The 15,474-nt window shown below is 40.8% G+C and overlaps 2 protein-coding genes across 7 annotated transcripts in view; one reads left to right on the forward strand and one right to left on the reverse strand.

Moving 5' to 3' along the window:
• Positions 1 to 3,152: 3,152 nt before the first annotated feature.
• LOC148397867 (solute carrier family 28 member 3-like) lies at positions 3,153 to 9,966 on the reverse strand. 3 transcript variants are annotated; one of them, XM_088376163.1, is made up of 17 exons: positions 9,854 to 9,966; positions 8,936 to 9,012; positions 8,580 to 8,674; positions 8,202 to 8,391; positions 7,797 to 7,941; positions 7,516 to 7,629; positions 6,536 to 6,613; positions 6,371 to 6,451; positions 6,223 to 6,303; positions 6,029 to 6,154; positions 5,728 to 5,855; positions 5,473 to 5,641; positions 5,198 to 5,395; positions 4,993 to 5,074; positions 4,824 to 4,922; positions 4,253 to 4,367; positions 3,153 to 4,066 (listed from the first exon to the last, which is right to left on the reverse strand). In XM_088376163.1, exons 1-17 carry the CDS (start codon positions 9,911 to 9,913, stop codon positions 3,949 to 3,951), a joined length of 1,956 nt encoding a protein of 651 aa, XP_088232289.1. In that variant the 5' UTR covers positions 9,914 to 9,966; the 3' UTR covers positions 3,153 to 3,948. The 3 variants fall into 3 exon arrangements, 2 of the variants coding, with proteins under 2 accessions (XP_088232289.1, XP_088232288.1); XM_088376162.1 differs by having other exon boundaries at positions 3,154 to 4,066; positions 8,580 to 8,677; XR_015858605.1 differs by lacking the exon at positions 3,153 to 4,066 and having other exon boundaries at positions 4,318 to 4,367; positions 5,193 to 5,395; positions 8,580 to 8,677.
• Positions 9,967 to 10,653: 687 nt separating this feature from the next.
• The window catches only part of ntrk2a (neurotrophic tyrosine kinase, receptor, type 2a), a 55,169-nt gene continuing 50,348 nt past the window's right edge, over positions 10,654 to 15,474 (forward strand). For 3 of the 4 annotated variants that reach the window (XM_088376158.1, XM_088376159.1, XM_088376160.1), the window contains exon 1: positions 10,654 to 12,865. In XM_088376158.1, coding sequence (XP_088232284.1) covers positions 12,606 to 12,865 — 260 coding nt within the window. In that variant the 5' untranslated portion in view covers positions 10,654 to 12,605. The remainder of the gene's footprint in view (positions 12,866 to 15,474) is intronic. The other variant, XM_088376161.1, reaches the window with a different exon arrangement.

The raw sequence follows: 15,474 nt of genomic DNA on the forward strand, positions 1-15,474 counted from the left end.
CTCATGTTTCAGATGTAAGAGTCTGAACAACTCTAATAATAGATTAAAACAAATAAATATTAGATTTCATTTCATTATGTTATTCCAGAGGGGGGCACAAAAGCAACATTTGACGCTAAAAGTAATAACCCATCAGCAGGTAGTATCTGTTTTTCCATCACGATTGTCTTTGCAACGAGCAAACAGGCTATCAAGGTGTCATCCGCCACCTAATTTGTGACAATTCAAAGCAGGAAGGAGCCTGGTAGGGAAAGCAAAAATAAGTCAAAGCAAGACGTTAAAATGAAAGAAAACAATATCATGTGGATACAGCAATACTAACCTAGAGCACAAAATGAAAAATGTATTTTGCTGCACTAGTTGAGAGTAATTGTGCATACACTACAGTAGGTGGCAGTGACAATCACGGTTAAATTCTCAATTTCAGACAAATTGATGCACTTTGAATATTTTCTGTTACGGACTTAAAAAAAGAAAGTACTCTTTGTAAGTTCATCTACATTTCTGTCTTCTCTTTTCTCTACTGAGGATGCAAGTTTAAGCAGCGGCGTACAATTTCTTAGTAGACAAATGATACTGTTTATAGTCGTGAGAGAGAGTAGGGGGGAGTACAAAATATTTTTTTGTCCGTAGGGATGGCGGAACAGAAAATAATTGAGAAGCACTTCCCTAATGCTTCTCATTACTTCTTAGGCCCGGTAAATATATATCAATTACAATGGTCTAGATCAAGTACGCCTCCCTCGCAGAATACGAAGACGACTTGAGGATGCTTCTCCAGCGAGGCTCTTAGTGGTTATGGCTGAAACAAAGCTAGCTAATGCAAGTTGTCTATGGCGAAGGTTCTAATGCACCTTCAAGGGCCCTCCACCTGCGCTCTGCTGCATAGGTCGCCATGGAGATTTGTCTTTTTTAGCAACTGGAGACGCTTTGGCAAGAAATCGGTCACAGCCATCATCGATCCATTTAGAAACTAAAAAGGGATCGTGTGGACCAGTCTTGGGCACCATAAGAAATCCATGAAAAAAAACAATAATAGTCCAGTTAGTTGGTCAACAACGTATTATTTACAACAAATACTTTATCTCTCTCTTTCTATGCCAGTGACATATAGTGTCAGGCTGAACAATTAAGATACATTACTCAGGAAGGGCATTCAAATTGACTATTTTGGTAAAATTATATTCTTCCTATAATGTTACTTTATACTGATAATATTGTGAATGTTTTCCTTGTAGTAAACATTTCAGATAATGGCTAGATGGATTACAATTTCGTGAAATTAAGATGACTTATTATGATTTTAATAACACACAACCACTTGACTTTGGCAAAATTGCATGTTGCTTTCCCCCTGAATGTCATTTCCAAAAGAGGGTGAATTATTGTGAGTGCAGCTGCAGTCTAAAAAAGAAAAGAAAAAGAAAGAAAAACGTCACTTTGCTCTGCAATCGCTTCACGTGGAGTAGAACATGAAGAGCTTTAAAACTAGAAGTAACAAAAGGGAAATAAGAATCATATAATTTTGGGCAAACTTGCCCCTCTCAAATGTCTGCAAGTGTGCGCGTGAGTGCAAAGGATGTTTACCACGGTGTTCTTAGGATGCATTTGGTAGCTTTTAAAGCCTATTGGGGGTTAAGTGGCTGGTTTCAATATAAATGGGAATCATGCTCTGCTGCTCTGATCCCAGCGTGGATACAATGGCTGACCACCTGCCTTGCCTCCACAGAATTTGAATTGTGTGTGCGCGTGTGCGTATGTGCGGGCGCGCGCTCTCAGCAGGGGATAAAACACACAGGAAGAGGGGCACATGGCGCTAAACGCACGCGTGTTCCGAGAAAGAAAAATGTGTACGTGTGTGGGGAAGAGAGGCCACATTGTTTCTGGGAATCACAATTAACGAGGCGCAGAGGAGTTGCATTTGCTGGTGTTTATGTATAAATGTCTGTAATGTCTCCTCTGCTCGCTCTCCCATAATCAGACACAGTGGTTGAGAGGTCAGCGCTAGCAAGGCCGGCCTTCCCTGCTGGGCTAGAAGCACGGATCTTTTACAACCTAAATGTTGATATTTGTTCAGTGTGATTGCATTGATTTATTATAGTATACAGTTTAGGGCAGTCCGTTTTTAAATATCCATCAGAACTATGGCAAGTCATCTCTGATTAACCCCTTGGTTAATTCTGGTGGATCTACATCAATGTTCATTGGTGTAGACCAGAGGTGTCAAACTCATTTTGTTCGCGGGCCGCATTGTAGTCATTGCTTCTTTCGGAGGGCCATTATGACTGTCAACCCAAATAAATGTATTAGCACCTCATATTATATACAGTAAAAGCTACAAAACGAACTGACAAATAACTTGTTTTCAAATCACACGAGTAAAAACTGGTCAAATATTTAAAAAAAAGACATGATCAAAAGTGAAGACCTTTTGCAATTCTAGTAATGACACGAATTTGTCTTCGCGGGCCACATAAAATGATGCGGCAAGCCGTATCTGGCCCCTGGGCCTTGAGTTTGAAAATTGTCATTGACCCATTTTACCACTCAATGAATGTTCCCATCCATCTATCTATCCAAACAACCATCTCTCTACCACAATATCTATTCAGCACTTCCATGTCCAATCGCCTAGTGTATCCAGAATCTATTGAAGTTGGTGTTGCCTTCAGGGACAGTCTGAAATCTCAGATTTACTCCATCTGTCTACCTTTCCATCCGTATTTCTATTTGTCCAATTACGTATTCTTCTATCTGTCCATCTGTTTGCATAATTAATTGCATAGCTGACCGAATTACCTGCGCATGGCCCGAGATGGTCATCCACCTCTGTAATGAAGCTCTTATTTGATGTAACACGTGTGGGAGACGTGTCAATCAATATGTGTGTATGTGAGCACTGCATGGTGACACAGAACCGTCTTTTCGTCTGGCTCTTGTCTCAATTCCTCCGTGGCTTAATGGAGAGAGATGAGCCCTTGCAGGCCCTTGGGTCATTGTGGTACTCTTTAAAGGGACATTAGCGACACCCAGTGGTCGTGTACTACATTACAGCTACACGATCCGAGTGAAACCTGCAACCCCAAATGGCAGTGCTTTGTGTGAGTGAATGCAGATAATTATAAATACGTATAAAATCCAAACTCATTTGAGATCGTCAAAAGCAAGTGCAAAGGAACACGATATCAGTTTCAAGATTAGGACAAAAATACAACTAACTGGACTTTACAATGAAAATTACATTGATCTGCTTGCCAATGGTGCTAATCTAAGCATTAAAAAAAAAATCAAAACCTGAACAATGAAAACATTATATACTGTATAAAAACAAGGAATATTTGTCTTTAGTCTGTCATAGACATTGTTTTTATCATAGAAGAGCAGATCTAATTTAAATAATAAATCATTCAAACAGAACAAATATTACAAGTTGTTCCTTCGTCAATTCTCGTAAAACATTTTGAAATGCAACATTAAATATAAATCCACTGACATAGATGAAAATGAAGAACAATTATCTTTGGTCTGTTATGTCAGAGTCAAGTCAGATTTTTTTATAATTGCAAAAACGTCTCACAGGCCCACAAGTGACAAATATTACCAATAATATTAGCGATATCCTCTGATTTTGAACCTCCAAAAAATGGGAAACCTTGAGAAGGGACCGCAGATGGGAGAATCTTCCTTGCAGGACCGCCAGGCTACAATGGATGCCATGAAAATTGTCCTTGTTATTAATGAGTTTTGGGTTTTCTTGCTTTGTGCCTTAGAGCTTCTTAAAGCTCTAAAGTCCTAGTTACGTGACACTGTGTAAAACAAGATTTACTACCAGGCCTATGTCAATTTCTGGCGACAAGAGCTCATTAAAACAAATGAAAACAAATGTATTCCTCCTGGCGTCATACTAAAATCAGCCGATCAAAGTAAACATGATCAACATGTTGTGCGTCAAAGCAGCCAGCTACAGTTGAAGTGTGACGAGGAGGGCGTGAGCGCGCAGCACGCTTGCAAACTGCTCTCGGTGAACTCTTTCAAGGTGAAGTTCCACGGCTCATGCACCGTCACGCTGGCAATCAAACAGACACACACATCATATAGAATTTGTTTTCTGGAGGTGTTGACATCTCCGTGTGTGAGTGTCTGGGCGTGAGCTAAGGCTGACAGCAGCTGCTGCATGAGTGTGTTTATCTATTTATTGTATACTGCTCTCGACTGTGTCTTTTGTAAAGAGTACTACAGACTTATTTCATACCTGTTGTAAAGTTGTGTGCAGCAGGTGAGCAGCTCTGTGGCTACCGTCACGTTGGTGCTGTTCAATGTGATGCTAAGGTAGTTTGGGCACTCCAGTTTGGGAATGTACAGTGTGCCTATACACACACACACACGCATGCACACACATATTTTTAATTTGAAATGTTTTCTCATCTTCATCATTTTCATTACTCTGTTTGATTTCATTATAATGCGGTGCACTCACTGCAATTGTGGGTTGTGATGTTCCCAAAAGCTGACACAATAACTCATCAGAAGTAATAATAACTAATTAATTCAAAGAACAGACACTAAGTGAAGGGACAAATGGAGCCCAGATTTATTCACATCTTCCGTCTAGTCATATTAATATGACATATGCGTGTGAATATTCATGCAAATGTGTTCCCAATAGGATGATTCAAATTCGACTGTAGGAAGTGATGGCGCATACCCAACGGGACATTTTTTGTTCCCCTACTTACCAAGAAGGCAACATCATGATGTGTGGAATCATAAATGATCTAAATTGTCAGTAAAGTGTCAACTATGAATGAAGCGTGGGCAGTCACCTGCGACACAGGCCGTCATGAAACAGGAAACGGAGCCTGCAATCAGGGATCGGACGCCGCAAGAGGAAATGTCACTCTGTCTCTCCGGAGCCATTGATACTGCAATAATAATAACAATATAGTCATTGTTTTGGGGATGAGATGAGTGATTTGCGGTTGTGCCACTCACTCAGTGCTGCAATCGACATGCCAAGAGAGGCAAAGTTGGAAAAGCCGCACAGGGCGTACGTGGCGATTGTTTCAGAGTGGACCTGTGAAAGGGAAATCCATCCAGTTTTGTTATATACTCAATACATTTGGCTTATGTTGGTTTTAGTGTTTAGTCATCAGTTATAGGATACAAAGAGCAAAAAAAAAAAAAAAGCCAACCTTACAGAAATGTATTGTTTTACGTTGTTGACGTACTCCGGTCCGCCAGCCTTGCGCCTCTTTATCAACTGCGATAGCTTTTGGTAAGCTATGATTTCGTTGAGGAAGGTCTTAAGTCCCACCAGCTCAGCAACTATAAAGCTGTCCTCCCACGAAACTCCCATAATGAACGCCAGGGGCATGAGGACGTACGAAAACATCAGCTAGGAAAAGGCATCATTTGACTTGATTTGACTTTGTACATAAAGTTGTTTGAACTCATTTTGTGTGCGTACTTTACCGAGAAGCTGAGCTGCGGGTAGTCAAACATGGCCCCCAGCCAGGAGATGATGCCATCTAAGAAAGCCAACAGCGCTGTGTAGGACAAGAGGTTGACCACCACGTTGGCCACCAGGCTCACTGCAAAGATGGCCCCTTGTGATGCAGCCTCCAGAATGTTGGTGCTTTCCCTAAAGGAATCAGTCAACATTTCAAATCAGCCCTTGGTTTGCACGGTCCTTATTCCCCTTGTAAATTGTTTTTTTTTCTTCTTCACTCTTTGACTTTGACGTCGGGGCTTAATTTTGTGCTGGGCGTCTCTGTTTCTGGCCAGAAAAGTTTAGAGACGGTCAGCGAGGCGGGAGCAGACATCAACGACGCAGTCATCAAGTGCGACGCTTCCACCTTGCGGAAACAAGGAAATACGAAATAAATCATCTTTATCCACGGCTCATTGATTCTACAATGAGCCATCTAGCGAGTGTTTACTACTATAGAGTTTTAGTCCACTCATAAGACCTACGGCAGGTTGTTGTAGTGCCCCCACCCCCATGTGTGCATTCCATCCTGTTCCTCACCCCGAAGGAGACGAAGACAGCCAAGAGGGTCCCGGCAATGCTGGCAAAGCCTCCCGTCATCAAGGCATGGATCTCGGACAGTGTGAGCCCACTGATGTAGGGTCGGATCAAAAGGGGGGTTTCTATCTGAAACATTGATTTGACGTGATGAGGTTTTTGGTTGCGGTGTATTTTTTGTTGTCATGGCGACACACCTGCCCCAAGAAGATATTTGCCGCTGCTGCCATCGATTCGACCGAAGATGTTCCCATGGTAACCTGCATTATGAAGCCCATCTGTTGACAGGAAGCACAATCTCGGGTGTTGTCGCGTCCTGTGCTTGGCGATTCGCTGCTTTCTCACCTTGTAAATCAGCCACTGCATGAATCCCAGGTGGTAGAGAATAGAGATGAAGGAACTCAAAAAAATCAAGATGGGCATCACCTGTGCCAAAAGCATTTAAAAAGAAACAGCAACAACATCAATATTTTCAGCACATTCTCTGACTAAATGTCACAATGCACCTACCTTGAAGATGAAGAAGTGATCCTCGTAATTGTCCCCAAAGATAAAACGAGAGCCAACATCCGTGTAGGCTATGAAGACCTGCAAAGAGGACATTTTGTCTCACATTCATCAGGGTGGCAAAATCACATGGACCTGAACATTTATTTTGTCTTTTATATTTCACAGTTTGAGGCACACAAGTGTCCTCTATTTACCTTTAATAATATTTTATTATAATTATTATGAATGATGAGTGGTTCCGAAAATGGATGGATGGATGGATAGTCATCTTTGTGAAGACGCCAATTATGTCTCATGATAATTATCCGGATGGACTCAGAAGGTCGGGTAAATATCAGTATGCAACAATGTATATCAAAGCGTTTACATTTTCAAATAATCACATGCCTAGGAAATCACAATGTCCCATCACTGGCAAACTCGCAGGTAAGCTAATTATGTGGTCCTTGAAAGTCAACTGTTTGTGACTGTCATTTTTGTTGCAATTCATTTTACAGTAACTGTTGTCTCCCCTTAAAGTGATGAATTAAAATGTATTCATACACATTTTATTATCTACTATTAATTTATTTTATTAAATACTTTGTAAACAAAATTAACAATATGAAGTAAAATTTTTTAAAATACTTCACGTTCATTTAATTTGTAATCTATTTTATCATATAATTGATGAATTAAATATAGTTAAAGTAACTGTACATAATCAATTTGAAATGCTGATTATTTTGGGGGGTTATTTATTATTTTAACCTTCTTTTACTTCCTCTCCAAATTACCAGGCTCATCTGTGTATTCACAAAATTAAATCGGGCCGTTAAAAGCACAAATGTTTGCCCATCTTTATTCAAATTTATTTCAATTAATAATTGGTCTAAACAAGTGACAAAATGTTTTTGTGTGTATTTTATACACAGTATACTTAACTTTATTTTCACTTAATTTTATTAGCTACATTTAATGGGTGTGTGTACAGTGCATACCTCAACATAGTGGCCGAGCCATTCTAGTGCTTCTAAGCCAAAGGATGTCCTCAGAACGAGAAGCCCAAAGATAAACTGCAGCCCGAGTCCACGGAACAACAGTTGCCAAGACCACTAAACCATACACATAATGATAAACTTCAGACCTAGAGTGTACTAACTCAATTTCATTTTGCAAACGTGATTTTGGAAATTGAGCTTTCCTTCAGATTTGAGTTTCTTCTGAACATTGGTCCAAGACCATTTTAAAGGAAGCCAGTGTGAGTGTGTGCGTGACATACACAAAAAGGATGCTTGGAGAAGAGCATCATGAGAAAGATGAGGAGCAGCAAACCGAAAAAAGACACCAGTTGTCTTTCTCCTCGTTTGGCTGTGTCCAGTACCAACCAGCACACAAGGCCCACCAGCACACACGCACATATCAGCCTGCATGGAGGAGAGATCCAAAATCAAACAACTGGACAATACACTGTACATAATAAGGGATGGGAAACATTTTTTCTTTTTACATTCTGCTACTCAAGACTGATCCACTGCACTGTATGGCAGAAAGATGACAGGGAAGGCCTATAAAAATAGGTATCACTCTGCACAGCACCATCTGCTGGAGGAGGTGGGGCACCACTACACTCACCACTAGCGTAAAAAACGATTTTAAATATTGTGATCATTTTCATCACTTTCACCATCTGAGTCGAATCCACTCTTTGCTGGCCAGGTCCCGGACAGGAAGCAGCCCTTCCCATAGCCGATCACCGTAGCGTGCCATCGTCCAATCCCAGACGAGGAAGAAGAGAACCAGTGAGGAGATAACCAGCAACCCAATGGCCCGATGGAAATTCAGCACGCAGGCCGCGATCACCACGGCAGCCCAGCCTGGAACACAATACCTGCTTTCTTATCCGGGCCACCTCAACATCTTAACACAGATGGCCATTCTGTCCTAGGGCCCGGATCAGTCGGATTGGTAAAATGCCCTGCTCTGCATCTTAAATGACTTACTTCTAAAAGAGAGTCACCATCTTTTCAGGATCTTGAATTATATTTCAACAGAGACTACTCACCTGCCGCGACAAGCACCTTCAGAAGCAGAACTATTGTGTCTCGGTGTTGGACGCATAATTGTTTCAGTGCAGCTACTTTCTGCTTCAGCAAGCTGCTGCTGCAAAAAATATATATAGAATAATATAGAATAGAAAATAAGGTAGGAAAGGAATTCAAGGTAGCAATATTAGGTAAACCTCTATAAGACCAAATAAAAAATGTTTTATACCTTTACTGAGGAGAGTCAAAATCAATGTAATCAATGTATTTCCCGCTTCATTCATAAAGGTTGAATTTGTGATGTTGCTCTTGTATGTTATTATCATGGTGTACCTAATAAAGTGGTGTGAGTGTGATACATGTTTAAAAGACCCACAAAGTGAAATTGCGTCGGTTCAAATTCTTTTCATCATCTTCATCCATGATGGAGTCCATGTTGACGTATGTTCCTTCCTGCCGCACACGCACGCACGCACGCACACACACACACGCACACACACACACACACACACACACACACACAGCCTGAGGACAATGACGTTTTTTAAACCTGTTAAAACCCTGTAATGAATTGTTTACACAAGGTTTTGGGTAGTACAATGAGTGAAAGTTTAACTGTCATCAAGCCAACTGCATAAAAAGTTGTACATTTGGGAGTGAAAGACAGTCAATTTGAAGGCAAAAGTTACATTTTGTGGATAAGGTTTTGGGTTTTTAGGGCTGAGATATTCAGAGGGGAAAGTTGTTTGCAAGAAATGTTCAATACATTTATGATTTTTCGAGGAAAAAAGTAGACATAAGTCAAACAGCTTAAAGAAAAAAACTACAAAAAAATAATTGACAAAAAAAAAAACATTTTATATTTGTACTCGTTTGAAGGCCCATTTTATTGTTTGGCTTTCAACTGACTTTGTTGTTTTATGGTATTTTAATATCAATACTGAATGTCAATTCAAGGTTCAATGTACTATTTCCAGTGGTTGTCCCATCGTTATATATTTGTTATATATAAAGCGCTTTGTTACAGCTACAGCTGCTACATAAGTAAAGTTGTACTGCATTGTCATATTTTCCCATCGGGTACATATGGTAACATTACATATTAGTAGTAAAGTTGTATTGTATTGTCATATATTCCCATAAGATAAATATGCTAACATTACATATTAGTTTTTGAGGATATTGAGGAATAAAAGTTAATAAAGGGTGAAAAAGAGTTATCTACATTCCAGACAAAAACTGTTGAATTTTGAGACACTACAATTTTGTGTGTAAAGTTTAACTATGTTCCTACCTCAGTCCCAAAGGCTCTGATGTGTTTTCCGCTTTTGTGCCTGACAATCATCTCCATCATATTGGTGCTCAACTTTGAACACACTAGCAGCAAAAGATTATCGACATGCACCTTTCTCCGTGCACATGCTGCTCCACCCTTTTCCGACTGAATCGCTTCAGGTCATGGTCATGCCAACTCCTGAAGCAGCTCCACAAGAGGGCAGCATTACATCATTTCTCTCTAATGTCAAACTGAGCAAATGAGGTCACAATATCTTGTTCAAGGCGTACTATAATTGATAAGACAATCTTATAAAATTATGTGGTCAAGAAATATGTATTCCAATTTGCCTTGAAATATTTATGAATACTTGTCATTTCATTACTCATCAAAAATAATAAAGAAAAAGCACTGCAATAGGTTAAAATATTAAAACTATGAAATATGAAAAAAAATAATGAAAAATATGAAATTGTAAATAATCTTAAAATCCGTTATAATCGATGGATATTTTCATCTTGTCAAATCATTTACAACTGAAAATAATAAATTACAAATTATGAATAGAAATTCTGCGTAATTCCATGCATCAAAAATTATTTTACGATCCTTTCTTTAAAGGCAGTCATTGCACTAATCCAAATGCAATCAGTGCTAAATGGAGCACAGAGACGTGATGAATGACTTGTTTGCAGGAATTATGACACATTACTGTACACACACGTGTGCGCGAGACTGCTGCCAGTGGCACCAAGGTCTTATGAGTGGCATGAATGATGGACGGCCATACTTCATATGCTTGGAGCAGCCGTCACTTCTCAACAGGAAGGACACGATTAGTTGCAATATTCGCTTGTTGTAACAACCTTTTAATTAGAGCCACGGACAACCGTGTTGTATTGTGTGCGCGTGCGTGCGCGTGCGTGCGTGTGCGTGCGTGGCTCCATAATTACACTGCTCTATTCAGCAGCAGTGTCCGTGCGTCACTACAAACGTCATGTTAAAGTCACAGCCGCGGAAAATGAGGAAGAGGAGGAAGAGCGTGGATATGTGGCGTCATTGATCGTCAAGGTGAAACATGGAGCACAGCTCGAACAACATGTTGAAATTTCTTGTATGTATGAAGAATTATTTGTCTGATTATACAAAGCGTAAAGTTTGCAAGCTCTTTAGGATAAGTTAAGTTTGTGCACACCATGTTTTTGGCGGCGCACTGGCTAGCACGTCCACCTCACTTGCAGTGGGTTTGAATCCGGCTCCAGTTTTTAAATGTGGAGTTTGCGTTTTGCCCACGTGGAATTGCTCCGGGTAGTTAGGTTTCCTTCAACGTTCCAAAGACATGCATGCTAGGCCGATTGAACACTCTAAATTGTCCATAGGTGTGATTGTAAGTGCAAATGTTTGTTTGTCTATATGCGCCCTGCCATTGGCTGGCAACCAGTTGAGGGTGTTCCCCACCTACTGCCCGAAGACTGCTGGGATAGGCATTTTCTGGAAAATATTTTTAAAATGTATTTTAATTGAAATATATATTCTCTTATATTTGATATATTTTGAGGATATAGCAATGGGTCTTATTTTGTTTGGAACAAAACTGCATCTTTGTGGCTGCCAAATGTGACCCCCCCTCACCCTTTTCCTCACTCTCCTCCTCCATCTCACTCTTTCTGACAAGGACATTCCTTCTTCACTACTCAAGGCAAGTCCAGTCCAGACTAATGTTAACCCTTTATGTCCCACTGCAAGTTAGCTATGTATATGTATGTATATATAGCGGCATCAATGCATTAACGCAGGGTTATTCGGTCCCTGTGGGGGTCGCATTCTGCATATTTTCATTGTATCAGGATTGTTATCACGCTTCTGAACCGGAATTGGACATTCTTGCACCATGGAATTCACGTCTCAAGAAAACACCACAGTACTGGACTTGCAGGAATCCTCATAGAATTCAATGCCGTCTTCGGTGGCTGCACATTGTGCATGGTGGGTGTGTCAGAAGAATTGCCACACCTTGAAAGTGAGCAATAAATTGACAGCAAAGGTAGCACCATAATGTTCCATTGATCAAGCAAAAACAATTTGACTGAACATTAATTATTTGTTTATTTATTTATTTATTTGCAGTCCTGGAATTGAGTGCCATTTAACATTTTGCGACAAAATGCATTTTGTTGTGACAATAGGAAGAAACTCGTGTTTTTATGCTAGTAAATATTGGTTTTGGAGAGGCGGGGGGTAGGGGGCAGCCCATTCTGTTTGTTACAATTGACTCTACTGCTGACTTTTTATTGTGTAAAAGAAGATTTAGAGGGGAAATCTATTTTGGAGCCCTTCACCTGCAGACTGGACAACCATAACGAAGTGCCAGTTGACTCCGACGTGAGCTGCCTCCTGGATCCATCCATCTATCCATCCAATCAGGGGAGGGGGGGGGGGGAGAGAGCTCAAGCTTGAGTTGAGAGAAGAGCGAGAGTCTTCTTGGCACAATGCACTGAGTGTGACAGTGTGATTTCAGCTGCACTGAAGGAAGATTTCACAGGCTGTGTGTGAGGGGATAAAAGGAGCAAACTGGGCATTGTCTTGCTTTTTTTCACACCTTGTCAGACCTGCCCGTACACCCCGCTCCCCACAAGGATTTTTTTTTTTTGCATATTTGAGCCACCTTGCAACCCTTTCCCCTTGATTGGCTGCACTCAACCCCACTGCCAACCTGGGCTCGGGCCGTGGGGGCTGCTCGGCGCGCCTTGGCTGAGATTTGCAACCCGACATGAGCGCATACAAAGCCGGCGTTAATGGGGCTTGGTGGTCCCTGACGCCGTGGAGGAGCTATAGGGGCTGGATGTTGTGCTTGTGGGTGGCTGTGGTCGGGCTAGCGGTGGGCTCCGGAGACCCGTGGCTGTCCGCCGAGGCATGTCCGTCCTCCTGCGTCTGCAGCAACACCAGAATCTCCTGCGTGGATCCGGAGAGGGGCATCGCCTCCGTTCCCATCCTTCAGAGCGAGGCGGAGATGGAGAACATCACGGACATGTGAGGGCTTTTTATTTTTTTTGTGCGCATTCTTACGAATCCTCTCCACGTCTCTTCTGCTTGGCAGCTGACGTCTGGTCTGAGGCACACCAACCATTAAGCAACCATCTGTATTGATGCATTTATGTATTTTTTAGAAGCATCTATACATAGAAAAGCATGTAAAAAGGCACCGACGTACATTTATCTTTTCGAGTGGCTCGCAGTTATGAGGGTCGGGATTCGAATCTCGACTCCTCGCTGTGTGGACAGCAAATTCTCGCCATGCTTGCTTGTGTTTGTTTTTATCATATTTTCCTCACATTCCAAAATCGTGATTGTTGGATTCATATAAGAATCGAAATTGGCTGCGATTGGCTGGTGACCAATCCAGGGTGTCGCCTCACCCTCTCGCCCAGTTAGGTAGCCTATAGGCTCGCTCACCGGCGAGCTGCGACCCCACCATGAGGACATATGCGTATGTTATAGAAAATTGATGATTTAATTTACATATTTCAGATTTGTTCATATACAGACGCTGGGCAGTGTGTGCTGTCCAAATATTAGCACAGACACTGGATGACCGTGATTGTCTATTTATGAAGTCCACCAGGAGATGAGGCGAAAAAATCAATTTGACAATGCCTAAGAGAGAAAGAAAAAGAAGCTATTGTGCCGATCAGGATCAAGCAAATCAGTAATCATTTATCAAAAATGATAAATTAATAGGACAAGCGTCATAACAGGTTATATAAACCGGTGTAAGCGTCTCAAGCAGAGATTAGGTGCCGTTATCTGACTTGGCACAAGATAAACAGCCTTGTCCGTGATCACTTTCTGTCAGAGATAAATGCTGGATCTTTATTATCCTTAAGCCTTGGAGGGGTCCTTGGGAGTCTGTTTTTTTTTTCACATTATTTATCTTACCTGCTTACATTATTTTCATTTATCGTTTTTCATAGGCTGTATATTTTTTAATTATATTAATTTGTTATCAATTTTTAAGCATTTATTGTAAATATTTTCAGGTTAATTTAATATTTTGTCATTTTATTATTTATTGTGATTATTTAAAAATAATATAAGAATGGATGAAAGCATTACAGCATGCAAATGACTGTCAATCATATACCCTACATCAGCATACTGTCCTTAACTTCAGGCTGTCAATCATATAACCTACATCATCATACTGTCCTTAACTGCCCCTCGGGGATAGATAACATCTTCTGACTCGGAACATGCCATAACCACAACTTCAGCTATACCATTGCAGTTCAATGACATCCAATAATAATGTGTGCTACACGGTTGCAGAAGACCTGCATGTGTCCCAACAAGCACCGAGTCTGTATTAAATACGGTCATTATATTGTTGCTCATGCACCATATACCGCACAGTCTGTTAATGGCTGTTCCGTTATTTATTATTATTTATTTATTATCCCAGACCATCCTAATTTGTCTTTTCACACACCTACCTGCAGGCAAGTGGTCCCGAAGCATTTTGTAATGCATGATAAAATCCAGGTGTCCTCTGGGGTTTGTCATCAATCTACAACAGCCTTCGTCATTATCCAATTATTTGACCCATTTCAACATGCTGACAGCATTAGCCCACCTTCTTTTCCCCTGCACTCAGCCTAAAAAAATCAACCAAAAGCATCATAACATATGGAATCGTCCTGTAAGACCACAAATCTAGTTTTGATCTCCTTCACCTCCTGCAGGTCACTTGCACACTACACTTTGGGAATGCTTAAATTGGCATAATGGACAAAAATCTGGTCTTTGGGGTATGCTGTTGTCCAACAGCGTTTCCCAAACTTTTGAACCACCACCAGCAACACAGTTCGCGCACCCCCATTTTTACCTGCGCACAACAACCACAACATCAAACCTTTTAATTCCCAGGATCTCTTGCTTTGGGGGAAATGATTGTATCAGACTGCCATTCCATTTTTAATCTTGCGCGCCACCATTTCAGAATGCTTGCTGTTGATTGTGCTTTTGCTTATTGGAATGCATGACAAAATGCAGGTGTCCCCTGGGTTATGTGCTTTGTTGTTATCTACAGTGTTTCTGTTTTCATGCAGCCACTTTATTGGGCATCATCTTCTCCCCCATACACATTCTGAAAAAAGGTCTTTAATAATTTACTATCTGGTTTTAACTTTTTTTTTTTTACCCTTATACTGGATTGTACGGTATCTGATTGTTAGGGTATACCTAATGATGTGAGAGTCTCATTATAATGAGTTTGCAGTCCTTAATAAGACTTTTAGTTATATCAGCTAACCGTAAGCTTGTCAAATTTTATTCTAATGAGTGTCTTCCTAAACGTGGTCGCATTCTATTTGGATGTCCTTGTGAGTACATATAAAGGACAAGGACATATCTTTTCTTTATGTTCTGACATTGGTCCTTACAGAGTGTTCTCAAGTGCCAGCCAGTAAGAGCTTGTTTATGGTTCTAACCTCAGCCGAAACGCTCTCAATTGTACTGAAAAAGTCTCCTCTACAAAAGCACTTGCTGACCGACATGCTTTCCTTTGTGCTCCTATACATGCGTCTGTCCTCCCCACGTTCATTTTTACACTTTGACTGGTAATTATGCTCCCTTTATCAGCG

The sequence above is a fragment of the Syngnathus floridae genome, chromosome 5 (assembly GCF_059516105.1).
Source record: "Syngnathus floridae isolate MCC-2025c chromosome 5, RoL_Sflo_1.0, whole genome shotgun sequence".
NCBI classification, from domain to species: Eukaryota; Metazoa; Chordata; class Actinopteri; order Syngnathiformes; family Syngnathidae; genus Syngnathus; species Syngnathus floridae.